At 42.2% G+C, this 17,758-nt stretch overlaps 2 protein-coding genes across 3 annotated transcripts; one reads left to right on the top strand and one right to left on the bottom strand.

Annotated features, from left to right (window-relative positions):
* Positions 1–735: 735 nt before the first annotated feature.
* On the bottom strand, positions 736–7,486 carry hus1 (HUS1 checkpoint clamp component). The gene is made up of 8 exons (XM_004080824.4): positions 7,148–7,486; positions 5,110–5,237; positions 4,858–5,034; positions 3,331–3,438; positions 3,179–3,253; positions 2,044–2,143; positions 1,828–1,962; positions 736–1,745 (listed from the first exon to the last, which is right to left on the bottom strand). Exons 1-8 carry the CDS (start codon positions 7,197–7,199, stop codon positions 1,663–1,665), a joined length of 858 nt encoding a protein of 285 aa, XP_004080872.1. The 5' UTR covers positions 7,200–7,486; the 3' UTR covers positions 736–1,662.
* A 1,376-nt stretch (positions 7,487–8,862) lies between these two features.
* Positions 8,863–16,723, top strand: LOC101159391 (cell death activator CIDE-A). 2 transcript variants are annotated; one of them, XM_020712583.2, is made up of 5 exons: positions 8,863–9,083; positions 13,798–13,936; positions 14,009–14,164; positions 14,590–14,762; positions 14,889–15,482. In XM_020712583.2, exons 1-5 carry the CDS (start codon positions 9,016–9,018, stop codon positions 14,929–14,931), a joined length of 579 nt encoding a protein of 192 aa, XP_020568242.1. In that variant the 5' UTR covers positions 8,863–9,015; the 3' UTR covers positions 14,932–15,482. The 2 variants fall into 2 exon arrangements, with proteins under 2 accessions (XP_020568242.1, XP_004080871.1); XM_004080823.4 differs by lacking the exon at positions 14,889–15,482 and adding an exon at positions 16,344–16,723 and having other exon boundaries at positions 8,875–9,083.
* Positions 16,724–17,758: the final 1,035 nt, after the last annotated feature.

Here is a 17,758-nt window from a genome sequence, read left to right as displayed (position 1 = left end):
GTTAGCTAATACTGAGAACCCAGCCAGTTCGCAGAAAAACAACTAGAGAGAGGAGAATCGAGTTCTGCACCTTTACTCCAGTAAGCAGCAAAACACAGTTCCATGCAGCACCACACGGTTTCACTCCAGAGCAGCGTCTACCCCAGAGAAACACAGCGAACAGCAGGTACAGAGAGCCTGGAACGAAAACACATCAGTGGCTCCGGTGGTTGAGCAGGTTGGCCAATGATCAAACAGTTGGCTGGTTGGGCACCTTCCCTGCCTCCAGGCCCCGCTGGTACGTGAATGAATGCCCCGGTGATGGTCAGAGGGGCTGTAGGCACTTACTGGCAGCCACGCCTCTGCCAGTCTGCCCCAGGGCAGATGTGGCTACATCAGTAGTCTACCATCACCTAGTATGAATGAGAAGTTTTTAGTTGATGGAAGTCAAACAAAAAGCATTTGGAATGCTTTTTGAGCGGCGTGTACCACAGAAAATCTCTTGTAGTTGGTGAGCACAACCAGAATTCATAGCCTGTAAGAGGCTCCAACCAGTAAGACCAACTGGTGATTTCTGTGAGAATGACAGGATTTATGGTCTAGAAAAAGTCAGTACATAAAACGTCAAAAGAATCTTATCAGAATGTAGTATGTATATATTTTAAAAAACTGATTTTGTAGGTGCACTTCTGGTCTTCCACACAGTTATGAGCCATCAAAGAAGCTTAGAAAAGAGGACAGCAACCAGTCACACAATTTTACCATTATTATTTTTTTTAATAAAATTCTACATCAGAGTTTAAAGAAACAGCTGAAATGTCTGCAGGGTTCCTCTGGAGTGTTCTGTCTCAACACACTCTGTGACTGAACTGAAGGTGGACTGTGGAGGTTTTGTGTGCAGGTCAACCATCAGCCTGAGGATCTGTGGACTGAGCTCAGCAGAAGAGGCGAACCACTCCCCGGGATGAGGAGCAGACCCAGATGGACTCCTCAGCAGCAGCAGAGGAGGGAGGAGATCCACAGAGGGCAAACTTGTGACACCAGGTGGAGCCAGTGAGCCCTCTGGAGATGTAGAGGGTCCAGCATCAAACCAGGGTTGAAGGAGGGTGCCCACCTGATGACCTCTCATTTAGCTCCTCCCCCCTAAAACACGCATCCCATCACCTCAGGACTGTATAATCCAGTCCCACTTCTGAACTTCATTTGTTTTACTTTGCCTTTTGCGATTTTTTCAAGGACTTCAGCACTGTTCCAGTCCTGGACTGCTCTTCTGATGATTCAACTCTAACTTCAGCATCAACTCAAAAAGAACCAGAACATCTTAGAATGGTTTTTTAATGTTTCACCGTCAACCTCTGTGACTGTGTGAAACCGTAATCCAGAACTGTAAGATCTGGTTCCAGATGATGGAGAACATAAGAACAACCTTCATCTTCAGAAGACAGGATCTTGGACGTAAACATCTCCGGAACAAACTTCCCTCTCCGTTTCTCATCCGTCTCCCCTTCAGATGCTGGTCGGAAAGTCCTCAGTTTTCACTTTGTTCCCGTCATTCCAGACTCCAGAAGTCCTGTGTTTACTGCTGAACTCAAACATACGTCTCCTCGGTCCAGAGAGACTCCTCCAGCCCGGATGTCCTCGTCTTCCTCAGGATCTGGATCATTTCAGGCTAACCGCACGCCTCTACGCCACGGCGGGGATGAAATACTGCAGGGACACGTCTTCATGCAGCAGAATCAGGTGGAGGACACTCTGATGGACGATATCTGGGATGGAGGGACGGACAAGCACCCCCAGCTTTAGGAGAAACCTTTGTAACAGACGTTGAAGACGTGCAGATGAACTCACTGCACATGGACTTGCTGGGGTTGACCTGCTGTCCCACCAGGAACTGCTGTAGCTTCCTGACGTCCACCCGGGCCTCAGCCATGCTGTCCGGGTCCCTGCTCTGGGTTGGGCCGCCGTCCTGAGAGGCGCCATCGCCTGCAGGGTCGCATAAAGTCATCAGCGACTCCCCCCTCAGATGAGAAACATAAATGTGGTCAACGCTTAAACCGCTTTTACCCCAAGGAGGGTTTCCTAAATCTTTGAAGTAGGTGGTGACAGAAACCAGGTCGGTCTCGATCTTCAGGTTCATCTCTCCGTTCATGTTGGCCTCAATTACCTGAAACGCAAATGAGAGCTGAAACTATCTCCAGAAGATGAAGCTGGCAAGTTGACACAGTCATCAACAGGGATTGACTTCAGTCACATGATCCAGCTGGACGCCAGAGGAGGAGCCTAACAAACATCCGTTCCAGGTGTTTTCATTCAGAGGCCGTCAGAGGAAAAACATTTTCACTTCCTGCTTGGTCTGAAGAAAACAACACCTATCAACCATTATGGAACTGTGCAACAGCTCCAAATAAAAACACTTTGGCTCCACCCCATTTTGCTAAGAAGAGAACCAAGGCTGAAGCAGAACTGAAAATAACAACAAAACGTTCATTTTGAGAAAAAAGCTCTGACAAGGAGGAGCACGAATGAAAAGGCAGGTCCTGCTAGTCCTCGGCCTCATTTATGTCATTTCTGGGACAGTTTCTGCAAAGCGGCAGTGGGCAGAAGTTGTGCTGCTGAGTTGTGGGCAGGACTGTTTGTCTGATCCCTGGTCACCCTTCTGTTTACACTTTGTCCTGCTAGCTTACAGCCCCTCACACCTCAGAACTATTTGGAGCAGTCCAGTTCAGATCCAGATTCCAGCTGAGACGAGAACAAACAAAAACATTCATGGATCTATGCATCAGAATGGAGCAGCAGATTTTCTACGTCACAAATATGATCTTTTTCCAACTGCAGTTATTCCTCTGCTCCTGATTCACAACAATTTGAATAAAGAAATACTCAGAAATGCTATTCTGATCCTAATTGTCTTTGTACATGTCGTCTACCAAAAGAAAAACCCCATAAGAACATGTTAAAAACTCCAAAACCAGTGTTTACATGGCAGTGGGTCTTTACCTGCAGTGACAGAGTTCTCCTGTCTAATCCATGGAGAGCTTTCATACCAGCCAAATCTAATGATTTGTCAAAGGACACCAGTTATGGATCAAACCAGAACCGAGCCTGCTCATGTCTTTGTCTTAAGTCAGAGGAAGCATCACCATGGATAGATCCTAAATGAATATTTTAGATTCATCGTAATGAGAACGCTGAATCCTACCAGAAAGTTGGAGAGGTTCTTCATTCTGTCCACTACGTTCTTTATGGTCTTCAGAGGCGGCAGGTAGATGCTGACCTGTGGGAGGACTTTCTTTATTTACATCACGACTTTGAGCAGAAGGAAACTTTGAAGCAAACAAACGGGGTTCTCACATCATAGTCCGGCACACTTGGTTCCTTAAACTCGTGCCAGAGTCTTTTGGGGATCACGTCCACGGGAACATCATGAGTGACCACCCTGCTGATGCTAGACAGAGTGGGCTGCATGGGACAAAGCGAGGAGAAGAAACAGATAAAGTACAAAGATCTGAAGATGAACACCTATCTGTGAGATCTGAGCGAGCCCACCAAAAAAACTAATAGGAAGACTAATGCTGCGTTCACACCGAACGCAATTTGTGCGGCAAATACGCGTCCAGAGGGATCAGGTTGATTCATTTTAGAGAGCTCTACAAAAGCATCAGAAATCACGTCTCCATGAGATCATTCAGGGACTCTCCCAGCACGGTGAGCTTCACCATCCACTGCAGGAGCTGCAGACACGGCTCAAATCGCTCCGCAGGCCTCTCAATGCGTCTGCACTTAGACTTGACATTGAAAGTTGTTACTAGGCTGCTAGAAGTTTGAAGCTGGGGAAACTATGGTGCACTGGGGTTCTGTCCTCTTTTCTCATCTACTTCTCTTCTCCCGTATTCTTGATCATTTATTCATCATTTAGTTTTTCCATGCCAATGTTTGGTGCAGTGCCATTCATGTACTGTCCCTCGCTTCCAGATTCCAGTTGGCTCACCCATGCTCCTGTACCTGGCCGTGTACCTCGTCTCTGGCTTGCCTCTACTACTGCTCCTACACCAAGCTGTGGATCCTGCCTCCGCTCGTCTCGCGCTCCCAGCCATTCCCCAACTTTATCTGGATGAAGATCATTTACTGGACTATGTAAACTTGTAGTTGAAGAGTGAGATAAGCTAATTCTCTCTAAGAGTTCTGGTACATTGCCTGTCTGTCCTGGGGGAGGATCCCTCCTTCATGTGGGCACCCCTGAGGTTTATTTGTTTTTTCCGGAATCTGTTTATTTAAGGAGTTTTTCCTTACCGCCAAGGGGGGTCTAAGGACAGGGATGCCAGTTTAGCTTAGTCTGTTTGGTTAAAGTCTAGTATTATCCTATTGAATTCTATGCCCTTATGATCCTTTTCTATTGTATGTTTACCTTACAATTACCGGTACGAAGCCCACTGAGACGACTGTTGTTGTGAATTTGGGCTATACAAATAAAATTGAATTGAATTGAATTGAATTGATTTGAAACTGCTCCGTCGCTGCGTGAAAAGATGTTTGGTGTGAATGCAGCTCAAGGTAGCAGCTAGCTCACATCCCACTGATCCACGTCAGCCAGTCACGGTTCTGATGAGCGGCCCAAACGCCAAGATCCGGGCCAAAACAGAGAACAGAATGCTCACAAGTGTGGACAGCAGGTGTTGCTCAAAGCTTCAAATAAACCCAATGGGATATCATGATTATGAGAACCGAGATCATCTATACCGTAAAATTATCTAAACCCAGAAGAACCAACCTGAACCCTGAGACTGGGAGATTGTTAGTAAGCTTTTATGAAAATCACAGATCTTCCCTGAAGACAGTTTCTCCTAAGCTGAGGGGTCAAGTGCTCAGAGCAGGACTTACCAGCTCGGCGCAGACAGTCAGACAGGGGCAATGCTTCTTGGTAAGTTTGACTTTAACAGATTTGGCATTCTGGATCGTCTTCAGGGCTCTGGACAGGTTCTCTGGAGCCAACTCCAGACAAATCTCATTGTTCTCTGGAGAAACGCCCTCCATCTGGTACTCGTCGAAGAAGTTAGCCTGCAGTAGGTTTAAAATTGCTTAAAATATTCTTCCTGCAATGCCAAATCCAAACCAAAAGGTGGCGTTGCTCACCTGTGACAGCTCACACCACATGCTGACTCCTCCATTGGCCACTTTCCCTGACAGGACAAAGAAAAGGTTGTCCGGGTTGAGCCGCAGCACGCACGTCTTGGTCAGCTTGGAGATGGTGGTGACGACTCCTGGAGGAAGTTAGCAACCACTGTCAGTCCTGAGCACACACTGAACCCGTTTACTCCACATGTTCACCATTTCCTGTTACTCAGGGCTCCAGACTGCGACCATTTGGTTGCATTTTGCGACCAAAATTTGAGAGTGTGCGACTGAATTTTACATCTAGCATGTGCTAGATATCTACCAGTAAATTTGCCTCCCCCACCCTCCGTATTTTTTATACATTAAACGTGGAAGGGGCACGTCAATGATCAATGAAATGAGCAATGAAATAAACAATGAGACGATTTAGTCTTAGACGCACTTAAAACACGTGTGGAAAATGCAACAATAGTCGGGTTTACGATAAACCAGCGCCCTGGGGGGGGGGGGGGGGGGGGGGGGCATGAAGGCGAAGCTGCAGCGAGACTGAAGGAGAGCAGGAAGTTGTAGTCCTTAACATTCAATTTAGTTTTAACATGCCTCTCCCCTTAAGTATGATCTGTGATATTACATCTTTTATAATTATTTTAATGTTTTGGAATGTATGTAGCTTTTTTTAATCAGTTGGTATTTTAAATTATTTTAATTGATCAGTGAACTACAAAAAACCCATCAGGAAGCATGTCCCATAATGCATCGTTTTGTAGTCTGTAGGGCAGCTTTCAGTCAGTTCAGTGCTAAATTTCTAGCTGCGTTCGCTCAGGTTGAGGTCTTGCTTCCGCCCCTTTCTGGTGATATTTTTGTTTTGATTGACAGGTGATGTTGAGGAAAAACAAAAATATGTCTCACACCAGGTGATCTGTGCAGCGTTGCGTCCATCTGGGTGATCTCAAATTATTGTGCATCTTGGCTGCACCTATTTGGTGTCGCCAACATGAATTTCCATCCCCTAATGTTTACATACATTTAAGTATTGTTTGAAACTGTGAAATGACCGAAAGGTTACTACGGTATTCACTTGTTACTAAAAACTTTTTTTTAATGTATGGTATTTTGTTTACTATTTGTACTGTCATGACAGCGATGGTGCTGTCAGTTTACCTTGTTGCATCTTCAAAAGTGCAGAATAAAATATGACACTGAATTTGAAACAGCACGTTGTAATTTCGGCATCTATTATAAAAGTATTTATTAGTAATACAGTGGAAATTAATAGATTTGGTTAGCATGTTGATTTACAATATGCGCCCCTAAATTTTCTGGTTGTGGCCCTAAAATTTTCAGTTGGGGGCAACAGTGCTCCTAGTGAAAAAAGTTAATCTGGAGCCCTGTTACTGGATGTTTTCAGTCAACAGTTGGACAGCAAAATGAGATTTCCTTTACCAAATAACACCAATTATTCGATAATAATACGGCAGATTAACACATTTCTCCTCAAAACAGGCACATTTATTTATGTTTATTTAGTATTTTTTTATATCTGCACTCACTGGGTTTACCAGATAAGTGAAGTCAGGTTGTTTAAGCCAACTGCAGTTTTCTCTTTTAATACATTTTCGTTTGTTTCAAACTACTAGTTTCTAAAGTCAGTCTCTGGTTGCTATTATTGGTCACATTATCAATTAAATGTTAAAATATTTTAAAATGTTCGTCAAAAATAATTTAATTGAACATAATTGAAGGGCTTACTCATACATTTCAGGTACAGAAACAACAGAAATGCACACCTGAGGTTAAAAGCCCTTTAAAAATATATTTACAGAACTCCTATTCCCAACATGCAACGCGACACGACAAACGTTTTAAGTTTTTCAAAGTCGTCATTTAAGAGAATCATATTAGATTTATTTGCTGATCAGATTGAAGTGAATTTTTACACATACGAAATTTATAATGTGAATGAAAGTGGCTCGTAGATAACTGAATGTGACATCGTCGGCTCTCAGTTTTCGGTAGTTTTTTTTTTTTTTTTTTTTTGCTGTTTGAAGTGACTCACGGGTGAAGTGGTTCAGACACGCCACGTCCACGATCTTCCCCCGAAACTTCATCTGGACTCTGAGACCAAATACTGAGGTTTTCTGCTAAACACAGCTTCTGCGCATCAAACGCAGGCGGGAAACCATTAAAGCGCTCTGTCTTGGTTAGGTCCGTCTGCGTAAAATGTTCCCCGGAAACAAAACAATAATAGTTCCTGTCTGAACAGATACATAACTTATAAATCCAGAATATTCGAAAGTTGTTGTAAAAACTGAAACGAATTAGACTTGGTATTAAAAGGATAAATCAATCTTTATTTATACAGCACTGTATGCAGCTCAAAGTGCATTAAAAGTGTGACTATATAGTCAATGGTTAAAAATAATGTTGCAAAATTTATACACACCTACGCCCACATCAACAAACAAAAAAATAAAGATAAAATCAAGTCTAAAAATGTTAAAAATCTTAAAAGAAATTAACAAAAAAAACTTCTCACACAGGAAGAAAAGGAATAGGTCAAAAGTTGAACTGATTGTCAAAAAATAAATAAACACAATGTCAAACTTTAATAGCCTGCAGCAGTAATGAAATCCCAAATCTAATTAACAGACTCAGTAAGTTATAAAACCCTCTCAGAACTAACAAGTTTAGTTGAACAGCAAATGATCTGCTCCTCATGTCTAATAGATGATTAAAAATGTCAGCTGTGGTCCTTCAGAGACACAGGTGCATTCCCGTGTGTTGTGGTTATGATAAAGGTTAGAAAGGTCAAACTCAGTACAGAACCGTTGAGAGTTTTGGACGACAGGTCTGTGTGGGAATTTGGTTTTGAGCTGTTCAAAATTTTTAGTTTGTTGAAAATTACACAGTTTACGTGTATTTTGCATAGTTTACACGCAATTATTCTTACGCAATTGTGTGTGATTTTTGTGAGATGTATATGCAATTTTGTGGCTTTGCACGACCATTCCACGTATGTCTAACAGACTTTTCACGCATGTATAACTTTTATATCACGTCTACGGCGCACATATCACGTTAAAATTACTTTATTGGCGCACAAATCACTAAAGAATTCCATGTAAACGGCACAATGATCACACAAGGTTCATGATCTACAAGTCCTGGCTCCTCTGGCTGTTTGTTTCACCTGAAACCTTCAAAACTTTGGTCCTTCAAGATAGATTTGTGTGATGCTTGAGTTCAGTGAACGGAAGGAACAGATGGACTGTAAGTCGTCAGTAACTAAAGTAAATTGAATAAGTAAAGCCACATTCTGCTCCATCCTGATGTCAGACAAATAGATCCAAAGGTTTCTGACTGCAGAAATATTTCACTGCAGATCTTCTTTCCCTTCTTTCTTTTAAATATTTGCTGCATTTGTTTAAAAAGAAAAAAATGGTCATAGGTGAAACAGCAGGTCTTTGTGGGTGATTAGAGAAAGGCTCAGTCCTCTTTACCCAGAACTCAAACTTCAGCACGTTGGACACCATGTTTGGTCTTATCATCTGAAGAAGGTCAAACATTTTCACTCTGAGGGCAGACTGGTAAAAAGAAAACCTCCATGAGAGAGCTCTTTGTTTCCTGTCTGATTAATCCTCTTAAGAAGCTGCAGTTTCTGTTTGAAACAGGCTGGAGTAAAGGGTTGGAAGCTGCTGGCTGAGGTACAACTGTGTGTTTCAGATTAGGAATCTTTTTCTTCTTCTTGGAGCTCAATTCATCTTTATCTTCAGGCATGAGTCATCTGCTGAAGGTTAACCTGACGCATGCGCATGAGGTTGATTGGTTCTCTGTCCAATGACAAGCCGCCGTTTTACATAAAGTGCTGGCGTGCCTTCGGACCTTCATCTCTCCTCCTCCTCCTCTTTGTTGACTGGCGCGAGCATGGCGCCGCTCTCCATCCAGTCCGGAGTCAGTTACGCTAAAACGCTGCTGCCGGATTCTCTGCTCAGGTGAGTCTGCTCCGAGTTTGCGCGCGCGGAGGGTTTGGACTCAGTGCGTCAGTCAGGTCACCTGTTCGCGGCACCTCGCGTGTCCGTGAGGACAGATTTAGAGAATCTCCAATATGTCATGTTAATATTCAAATTTCAGCAAAACATTTAGTAAAAAAAATGAATATGTGATATTATATTTTATTTCGAATGAAGCTCAACCTAAAACGGAAAATGAGGAAAACAAACTGAATCAAAGTCTATGAAAGGATTTGAAGAAAACTTTGACCATCTGAACCCAAATGCAAAGTCCGGATCAGTTCGGCTTCAGACTGAATTCGTCCTGAGCAGCAGCAGTAGCAGCAGGAGATGTTTCCAATCTGAGGGAAGAAGCTTGACATGATTTTAATGAAAGCTTTCAGATCAGGCAGCAAACCCCCACATGATGATGAAGCTCTGCTTCAGAAGAGCCTACCACTCTCTAAATCCATTTGTTTTACATCACGTGTGTGAGCATGGGATCAATCTGAACATGTGATTAACAAGATGGAAGCTTTGAAAGATCCAATGAATTGTGTTTTTAACTTGTTCTTGTGGCATTTTTCTCATTGAGGATATTTAATAAATAAATAAAAGTAAACTTAATTGAACATTTTTAAATATTCTTCATTCAGATCCTTGTGAATCAGGAGCAGTCAAGAATTGCCATTTGAAAAAGATGCATGTTTGTAATGTAGAAAAAATTCTGGATGGGCTACAAGCTCCCTGCTCTGCTCTGTTCACGTGCATCCACTTTCAGAATCAGAATTCATTTATTGTCATATGCACAGCATTTACACTGACACACGAAATTATTTTATAAAACAAATACACATACACAGTTCATAGTTGAATGAGGCTGCAGTAATAAATGCACTGCCTTACTTAAGATGGGTTACGAATGGGGAGGGTGGGGGGCATTGGTGACAAAAAGAAGTCGTATGTCAACACTGTCTGATGCAATGTGTAGATACAAGAAAAAAACTACTCCGTTAAACACAGAAGCACATGTTCACATAAGAAAGTACACTCCGACTAGATCTATTAATGTCTCTGTTTTCCTCGTTGTGAGGGTTGTGAGGAGCTGTAAACTGGGTGACACCACTTGGATCAAAAGATGATCAGTGGGACTTTAAAGGACCTCAAATAGTATTTGAAGTGATATTTTTTCATAAACTACACTTTCTGAGTTCTGAACGTTATGATTATTTTAATATTCTATTTTGGGAAGTTCAAGTTCAATTCTCAATTACTTCAGATTATCCTGGGATATTGGCTGAAGCACCTCATGATGAACTTCTAATCTAAAATAAACAGTTGATCCTCTTGCTTTTCAAACTTTGCTGCATAAATTAAACAACTAGTTGTTTCTGCGTAAACCAACACATTCAGAGCTGGGTGAGAGTTTGACCTAAGAAGCTTATGTCAGAATGTTGGTTTAATGTTAGCCTCTTAAAATCTAAAATAAGCCCCTAATAAAAAGGTCTTACAATCTCCTAGATTCAGAGGTTTCACAAGAAATATAACAATGTGTTTGTGCATCAGAGAGAAAACAGTTTAACAAAAAAGCTTTGGTAGAAAGCTACTTTTAAGGGTTTGGTAAAAAAAAAACATCTTTACAAACCAATAGTTTGTTTACCTGCAAAAGAAACCTACTTTTTTTAAGTTACTTTTTTATTTTATTTTTTTAAAACTTGTCCTGTCCAACAGCTGGGCAGACAGATGAGAGCTGAGGGCCTCTTGTGTTGGACATATTTTGCTTTAACAAGAGGGGTTATTAATCTTCAGACAAACCAAAGGTGTGACTGAACAAACCCCCTTTTGTAATTGAGGCCAAACTTTATTAATTTCAATCATGTTTGAAAATCTTTGGTGTTGGACCGGACGGAAAAGGAAAGAAGGGAAGAAGAGAGAGGGATGTTAGAGGGGGGGGGGGGGGGGGGGTAGGAGGGTGATAGTGGGAAGGGGGGACGGATAAGACCATGAAGCATCATAAAGCAACAAGTTTACTGGTTGTTTATCATTACGGTAAGGTTCAAATGTAGTACAAAAAGGGCGGGGCCTGTCCCCACACACACTCAAATGTTATCAACACACCTGGGGCCTGTTTCAGAAAGGAGGTTAAGTGTAAACTCTGAGAGCATTAACCCTGAAATCAGGGAAACCCTGGGTTTTCCGTTTCAGAATGGGAGGTTTGTTAAACCAGAGAAAGCAGAGTAAGTCAAACCCGTTTCTGAAAGAGAGGTAACTTCTACTCGGAGTCCGTATCCATGGTTACTTATGCTGTGAACCTAACCTGGTCGGGAGCAGGTTTTATTCTCCAAACTCGAAGTTTCTGCTGGTCCCCTCCCCTTTTTAAAGACGAACGACGTATTTTTCGCTTTAACCTTCATTGCCCACATTTCCGTCACACAGAGACGGTCTAAGTGACAAGAATGGCTTGTCCTTTTTTGGAGGACCCAATAGACGAAGAGGCTGCATTAATTCGTAGAGAATTACATTTACCTCGTACGAGGATTTTGAGAAGACTCGATTTCTTTTTCACTTTTAACTGCTGCCATGTTATTTTAATTCCTGCAGGATTGCATCTACGTGAAAATGAAATCAGGGACTTTGAATTAGATTAATGTAACAATTATTTTATGGAAACACAATTTGCTAGCACTGCTTACTTTCTTAATCCCGTATAAACCTATACCCCTTGATCAATACAAGGGTAGTGTTGCAGTGTGTGTGTGCTGAGCGGGGTGCGAGCCACGAGAGACAAAGGGAGGGGTGATTGCAGGTGCAGATGGGGGGGGGGGGGTGAGCACGGAGCAGAGGTGTGTGCGGGGAATATATTGTGTGTTCGGAGGACGGAGCACTTAAATAAAGAGAAGGTGTCATTCCCAGAATAACTGTTTTGGAGTCATTCTTAATCCGCTCTGGAGGTTGAGGGTTTCGAACGGGAAGTGAACCCCGAAGGAGAATTCCCTGAAGGAAATCTCCCCTGCGCTTCTGACCACTGTCGGAAAGAAGAGAGAAAAGAAAGGAGAAGCCTTCGCGCAGCGAAAGGTTCAACAGTAGACAAAAGCTCACTTTTAAAAACACAATTGCATGTATTAATATTAAACTGACCAACGTTTGCAAGAGGGGAAGGTTAACAAAAAAGTTCTCTAAACATTACCGACGTTAAATGCATTTTTCCCCCAGATTGGTTCTGTACACTATGCAGCATTTCATGCATTTACACCAGGAATAACACTTCAAAAGTACACCTTAATATCGCCATTTTTTATTTCACTCCTTACGCCATTTAAAAAGTTATTACAGTCAATATTTCATAACAATGATTTAAATGCAAACTTAGGCATTAACTTGAGCAGCTATGTTTTCCCACGCTAACTGTCTCTGTTTTGCAGATGCAGCGGTGTTGCTTTTCTTCTGGAATAATATGTGCTCATATTCACTGTAACTCTGCAGCAGCACGTCAAGTTCAGCTGGCGAAAAATACGCAGACCTCTTTTTTTCACGGTTGCCATGGTGACTCGTGATATCTGCACTCCATTGATAATGGCTTCTTATAGTCGCGGTGCGCACGCTCACCTCCGAATCAGTCCACTCAGAGTTGATTGATCTAACTCGGATCAGCTTCTCTGAAACAGAAAACTCAGAGTTGTTAATCTCCCGATTGACCAACTCAGAGTTCAAGTTCAACCTCAGAGTTGGTTGAACCTCCTTTCTGAAACAGGCCCCTGCTAGCTGCAAAAATGTCCACATGTCAACATGTACACAAAACAGATAGTGTTCACACACGCATACCTATGCCTTTAAACCAACTAGTGTGAAATCTTTCATTCATTCAATCTTGCAAACTATTAGTGCAAAGGTGAGCTAACACCTGTGCTCAGGTGAATGTTTATGTTCTTCTAAAATGGATGGTGGAATGTGAAAAGAAGGAGGGGGAGCGCCCAGCCACCCCCACACCCGAACCCTGCTCTGCTCCGTTCTGATGCTTCCACTTGCTGATAAATAGATCCATGAACGTCTTTGTTTTCCTCATCTGAACTTTAATCTGGATCTAAACTGTACGGCTGGATGGCTTTGAAAGTGCTCGCCACTTTTGCTGCTATAGCAATGTTTTCCTGGGCTATGAACTAGCAAGAGAGAGTGTAAACAAAGGGATGATGGGAAGAGGGATCAGGATTACTTAGCAGTCCTGTCCACAACTCGGAGGTGAATTTCTAATTAACTAATGCCGCTCTACAGAAACTATGTCCTAGAAGAAAACATATTTTTTGATTTTGGCTAAAAACGGCCTAATCATGATTAAAAGACCACTGGGAGCACTTTGAAATTAGATCATATGATGATCGGAGTGAGACTTTAAACACCAGAATGGCTGTGAACAGTTCAGTTTATTAAAATGGGGGAAGACCATCAAGGGCTTTAAAAACAAAGTCTAATCTGAGCTCTGGCTTGCGTTTCAATGTTTCATTGTCCGATCTGCATGTCAATCAAGTGACATGATTCACGGCGAGAATGATGATTGGCTGACGGCAAAGTTTTTTCTTCTTCATGTTTTTAAAATGTTTTATGGCCCAGGATCTAACCACACTTGCTTTGTGACCTAACGTGTGGGGAACCGCTGCTTTGGATATTGAAGAAAATCTAAACGACTAAAAACCATCATGAGATCTCTGTTGTGACCCGACAGATCTGTGCTGACGGTCCAGACCAGCCTCTCCCGCTGCATCCTGCCCTCCCCTCAGCCTCGCTGCTATAAGGTCTGCAGCTACAGCCGGATGCGGCGACGAGGGCTGCTGGCGTCTTCGCTGGATGAGCTTCTGGAGCAGGTGGGACATGCCATCATTTTTTTTTCTCAATTTTTGTTGTTGTCTTGGTTCTGACCGCTGCTTATCTTCCAGGCAGCCAAAGTCTTCATGTTGTCCAACTACAACTTCCTGATTCTGGTTCTGGAGGAGGACGGAACTGTGGTGGACTCAGAGGAGTTCTTCCAGTCACTCCCTTGCAGAACCCCCCTGATGGTTCTGGACAAAGGCGAGCTGTGGACACCGAGCAAGGTGGGGTCGGCTTCCAACCTTTATATCTTCCTTCTGTTTCTCCTGTTTCCCTATTTAAAAAAAAAGTATTTTTTCTTCTTCTTACAGCTGGCCTCATCCTCCATCTTCTTCCTCTGGTTTGTTCTTCGGGCTTCTTTAGTACTCACCACAGCAGGTCACTTGTCTCAATCTGCTTCTGGACTTCTGTCACAACAAACACCTTCTTTTCTTCCTATTCCATTTCACATTTGCTCCTCCTTTTTTCCAGTCTTTTGTAAACAAATGCAAACACACTAAACCTATGAATCAATATTTGTTTAAAGTCAAAAACAAATCTCCCAAAACTAACAATTCAATTATTATTTTCAGCCAGTAGGTGGCAGCAAATTGTAATGTGAAAAGCTTCTACAAACGCACGACAGCTTCTTTTATTTTATTTTATTCAGATCCTACCGAGTTTCCGTGAGCACAGAAAGAAGGGGATCGCCAAACTGACCATTGACGTGTACAAGGTGCACCCCAAGGAACTGCTGTGCTGCCTGACCATCAGAGCCACGCTGTATGAGATCTACACGCTGTCCTACGACTTGAAATGCACCCGCATCAAACACATCTTCAAGTAGGTCAAAACTAATACCTGTACACCGAAATGGGCAAATTGTATGGTCCATGTGACCTGTCAGTGGAGGACAATGGTTGGTTTTTGGTTTTAATGTTTAATGCTTTGTCATTTTCTTTTCCTCAGGGAATCTCTAGAGCTCTTCTTGAATATCGGAACAGTGACCTAAAGCTTTCAGCGGCACTTTAAAGCAGTTTAAAGGCTGATTACACTGATCCGTCTGTGGTGCAGCTCTGTTGCGTTGACACAAAAAATAGAACGTTCATTAGTCAACCGGAATGTTTAAATCGCCTCCGTCGGGTCTGCGTCTGATGTCTTTCTCTGAAGCACAAGTTCTATGCAAGAGTTCTATTTCCAGTTCGCCGATGCGTCAGTTTCACTGCAAAAAGCCAGGGAGAAAAGGGAAATGAGTTTCAAAATAAAAACTTACGTTGTACTTTTAAAGTAAAATTTAATTCAATTTTAGTTTTATATTTAGGCTGATGTGCCCACGAAATAATGCACGGCAACACTGCGCATAACACCAGCATCTATATCTGCAATTGACGACAAAAGTTTAATTTTGGAAGTACAAGAAACATCATTTAAAACACAAAACATGCATTTCGTATGTTCTCTGTGAGGAAGAAGAGAACGTGATTAACAAATGGGGCCTGAGTGCCAAAGTTTTGGATGAACTACTTGACACAGGAGTGGCAGGAGAAATCCCATCTATGAAAGCCAGGGGGAGTGGGGGTGGGGGGGGGATGCAGCGCAGACAAACCAGCGTAAATCCAGTCTAAGTCTTGTGCTGAAGAAACGGAGGACAATTAGATTCTCTTATGAAAGAATTCTGGGAAAAGATCCTTTAAAACTTTTTAACAATGCTTATTTCAGTGTGTGCGTAGTGGGGGTGTTAAAGTTCTGACGGCCCCCTTGACCCCGGCCCTCTGTGCTTTTGCAGTAGCGAGTAAGCACAGAGGAAAATAAGTTTTAGGACCAGTCAAAGCATACAATTTTATTACATATAAGAATAGGGTCAGACTCCTCTTCATTACACATTCTCTTCATTTGTATTTTGATCAGGTGACCCAGTTATGCAAATAGGTAATGATGTCTGTTAGTAACTTTTAGTACTGCTGCTTCCTTTACTAAAGAGTTGACTGGGGGCCTTTTTTTAACCATGGCCCCAACATATTTCCTGCCTCCTCTGCTGTAATCTAGCAGCAGTATTTATGCGCTTCATCCCTTAGCAAAAGCAGACTTGACTTGTTGGAATGCAGTCAAGGCAGTAAGACTCCGCCCCAATCTTATTCCAGTTATGATCTTTTTTTAAAGCAGGAACAACTTCAAATTTGTGGTTATAATCAGTTAATTTCTGTTGTGTTGTTGGATCTTTTGAACTTGAAATGACTGATTGTTGTGTAATCATCCGTTGCTCAAAGTCTGCAAACTGGCCAATATTTGGTTTTGCTGTTTACCAGTTACTATCAACTTTCTGTTTTTTTACCTTTTGACATCTTGATTTTCTCTTGAAACTGAAGAATTCTCTTATTTGAAGAAAGGGTTGAGGCATTCAGAGAACCTGCTGTGTGTGATCAGGTCGGTGCTGCGCTGCGTCACCTGTCTGACCAGACTTACTGGACAGCTGCTGCTCTGCGTGTCTTCATCGCTGCTGCAGTTCACGACAGACGACAGCTGCATGGACTGACGGGACTCCCGCTTCAGCTGGTTCCTTCCTCCGCTGCTGGTGAAAGAGTGTCTGTTCTCACAGACAATTTACATTTGTTTAGAGCGGTTTCATTTACACTTAATGGTAAAGACTATAATCGCTGCTTTGTTTTAAATCAAATCTTTAAATAAAATGACATTTGATCTTAAATAAAACTGTGCCTCCTTAAGTGATTTGAGAAATTATTCAAAAAGATAATAAAACCAGTCAGCTAAAAGCATTTTTGAATAAAAGTGTCTTTAGTTGCTTTTTTCTCTCTCTCTTTTTATTTGGGTAGTGAAAACATACTCAAACATGAAAAATAGAACATCAAGATATTTACAAACCCATATTTTCATTTAAACATCACAACATAAACGGGCTACGACCGACTGGCGAACTGTCCAGGGTGTCCCGTGCCTTCGCCCACAAGTGGCCAGGATAGGCTCCGGCAGCCCCGTGACCCCTAAAAGGACAAAACGGCAGAAGATGAATGAACATAAACAGGCAGCAAGTTAAAATAAAAAAAAATAAAAATAAAAACCTTCATCACCAGCAGCAAAAGTCTAGTACAAGTTTTGCACATTTCAGAACAGAGTTCAATCCAAAGAGAGATTAATTAGTCTTATCCAGAACTGGTTGCCAGATTTTTTTGAACTCCTCAACGATGTCATGAAGGGTATGCGTTAGTCTTTCCAGAGGGAAAATCTTCAAAACCTCTGTGTAGCAGTCCTCTATGGTCGGAATGTCCTTGGAAATCCAGAATTTCAGAATGTTGTTTTTCTAGCTACAAACAGAAGAATTTCCATTAGCTTGTTGTTGTGTTTATACCTAGCACCTTTCACTTTTGTGCCAAGAACACACTGAAAGGGTGAGAGTTCCACACTATATCTTTTTATTTCAGTCCAGTATTTTTGTATCCCACTACATTTCCACAGCATGTGTGCATATGTACCTATTACACTGTTACACTTGCAGCAGTAGGGAGAGTCTAAGGCTATGTTCACACTGCAGGCTGAAACGGCCCAATTCCGATTTGTTATTTGGCCCGCGCCGCAGAGACAAAATCCAGCTTATCCTTATACCGTATTTCCCGCACTATAAGTCGCCCTTTTTTTCATAGTTTGGCAAGGGGTGCGACTTATACTCCGCAGCGACTTATATATTAGACATTGTTAACCCTCCTGTTATTTTCATTTGTGAGGAACAGAGATGATGTTCCTGGGTCAATTTGATGTATGTTAAGTGACTCAGAGAATCAGCAAACTTTGTTTTACAGTAAGATCTTGAAGGCTAACAACATAAT

The sequence above is a fragment of the Oryzias latipes genome, chromosome 20 (assembly GCF_002234675.1).
Source record: "Oryzias latipes chromosome 20, ASM223467v1".
NCBI classification, from domain to species: domain Eukaryota; kingdom Metazoa; phylum Chordata; class Actinopteri; order Beloniformes; family Adrianichthyidae; genus Oryzias; species Oryzias latipes.
Note: the sequence above shows the minus strand (reverse complement) of the source record. Positions and strands in the feature narration are given on the sequence as shown.

Excerpts from the sequence above, each read along its gene's own strand:
- LOC101159391 (XM_004080823.4), top strand. The coding sequence starts at position 9,016 with ATGGCGCCGCTCTCCATCCAGTCCGGAGTCAGTTACGCTAAAACGCTG. Across the intron at positions 13,937-14,008 it reads TGGATGAGCTTCTGGAGCAG|GCAGCCAAAGTCTTCATGTT; the intron begins GTGGGACATGCC and ends CTTATCTTCCAG. Across the intron at positions 14,165-14,589 it reads AGCTGTGGACACCGAGCAAG|ATCCTACCGAGTTTCCGTGA; the intron begins GTGGGGTCGGCT and ends TATTTTATTCAG.
- hus1 (XM_004080824.4), bottom strand. The coding sequence starts at position 7,199 with ATGAAGTTTCGGGGGAAGATCGTGGACGTGGCGTGTCTGAACCACTTC. Across the intron at positions 3,254-3,330 it reads CAAGTGTGCCGGACTATGAT|GTCAGCATCTACCTGCCGCC; the intron begins GTGAGAACCCCG and ends GTCCTCCCACAG. Across the intron at positions 1,963-2,043 it reads TTTAGGAAACCCTCCTTGGG|GCGATGGCGCCTCTCAGGAC; the intron begins GTAAAAGCGGTT and ends GCGACCCTGCAG.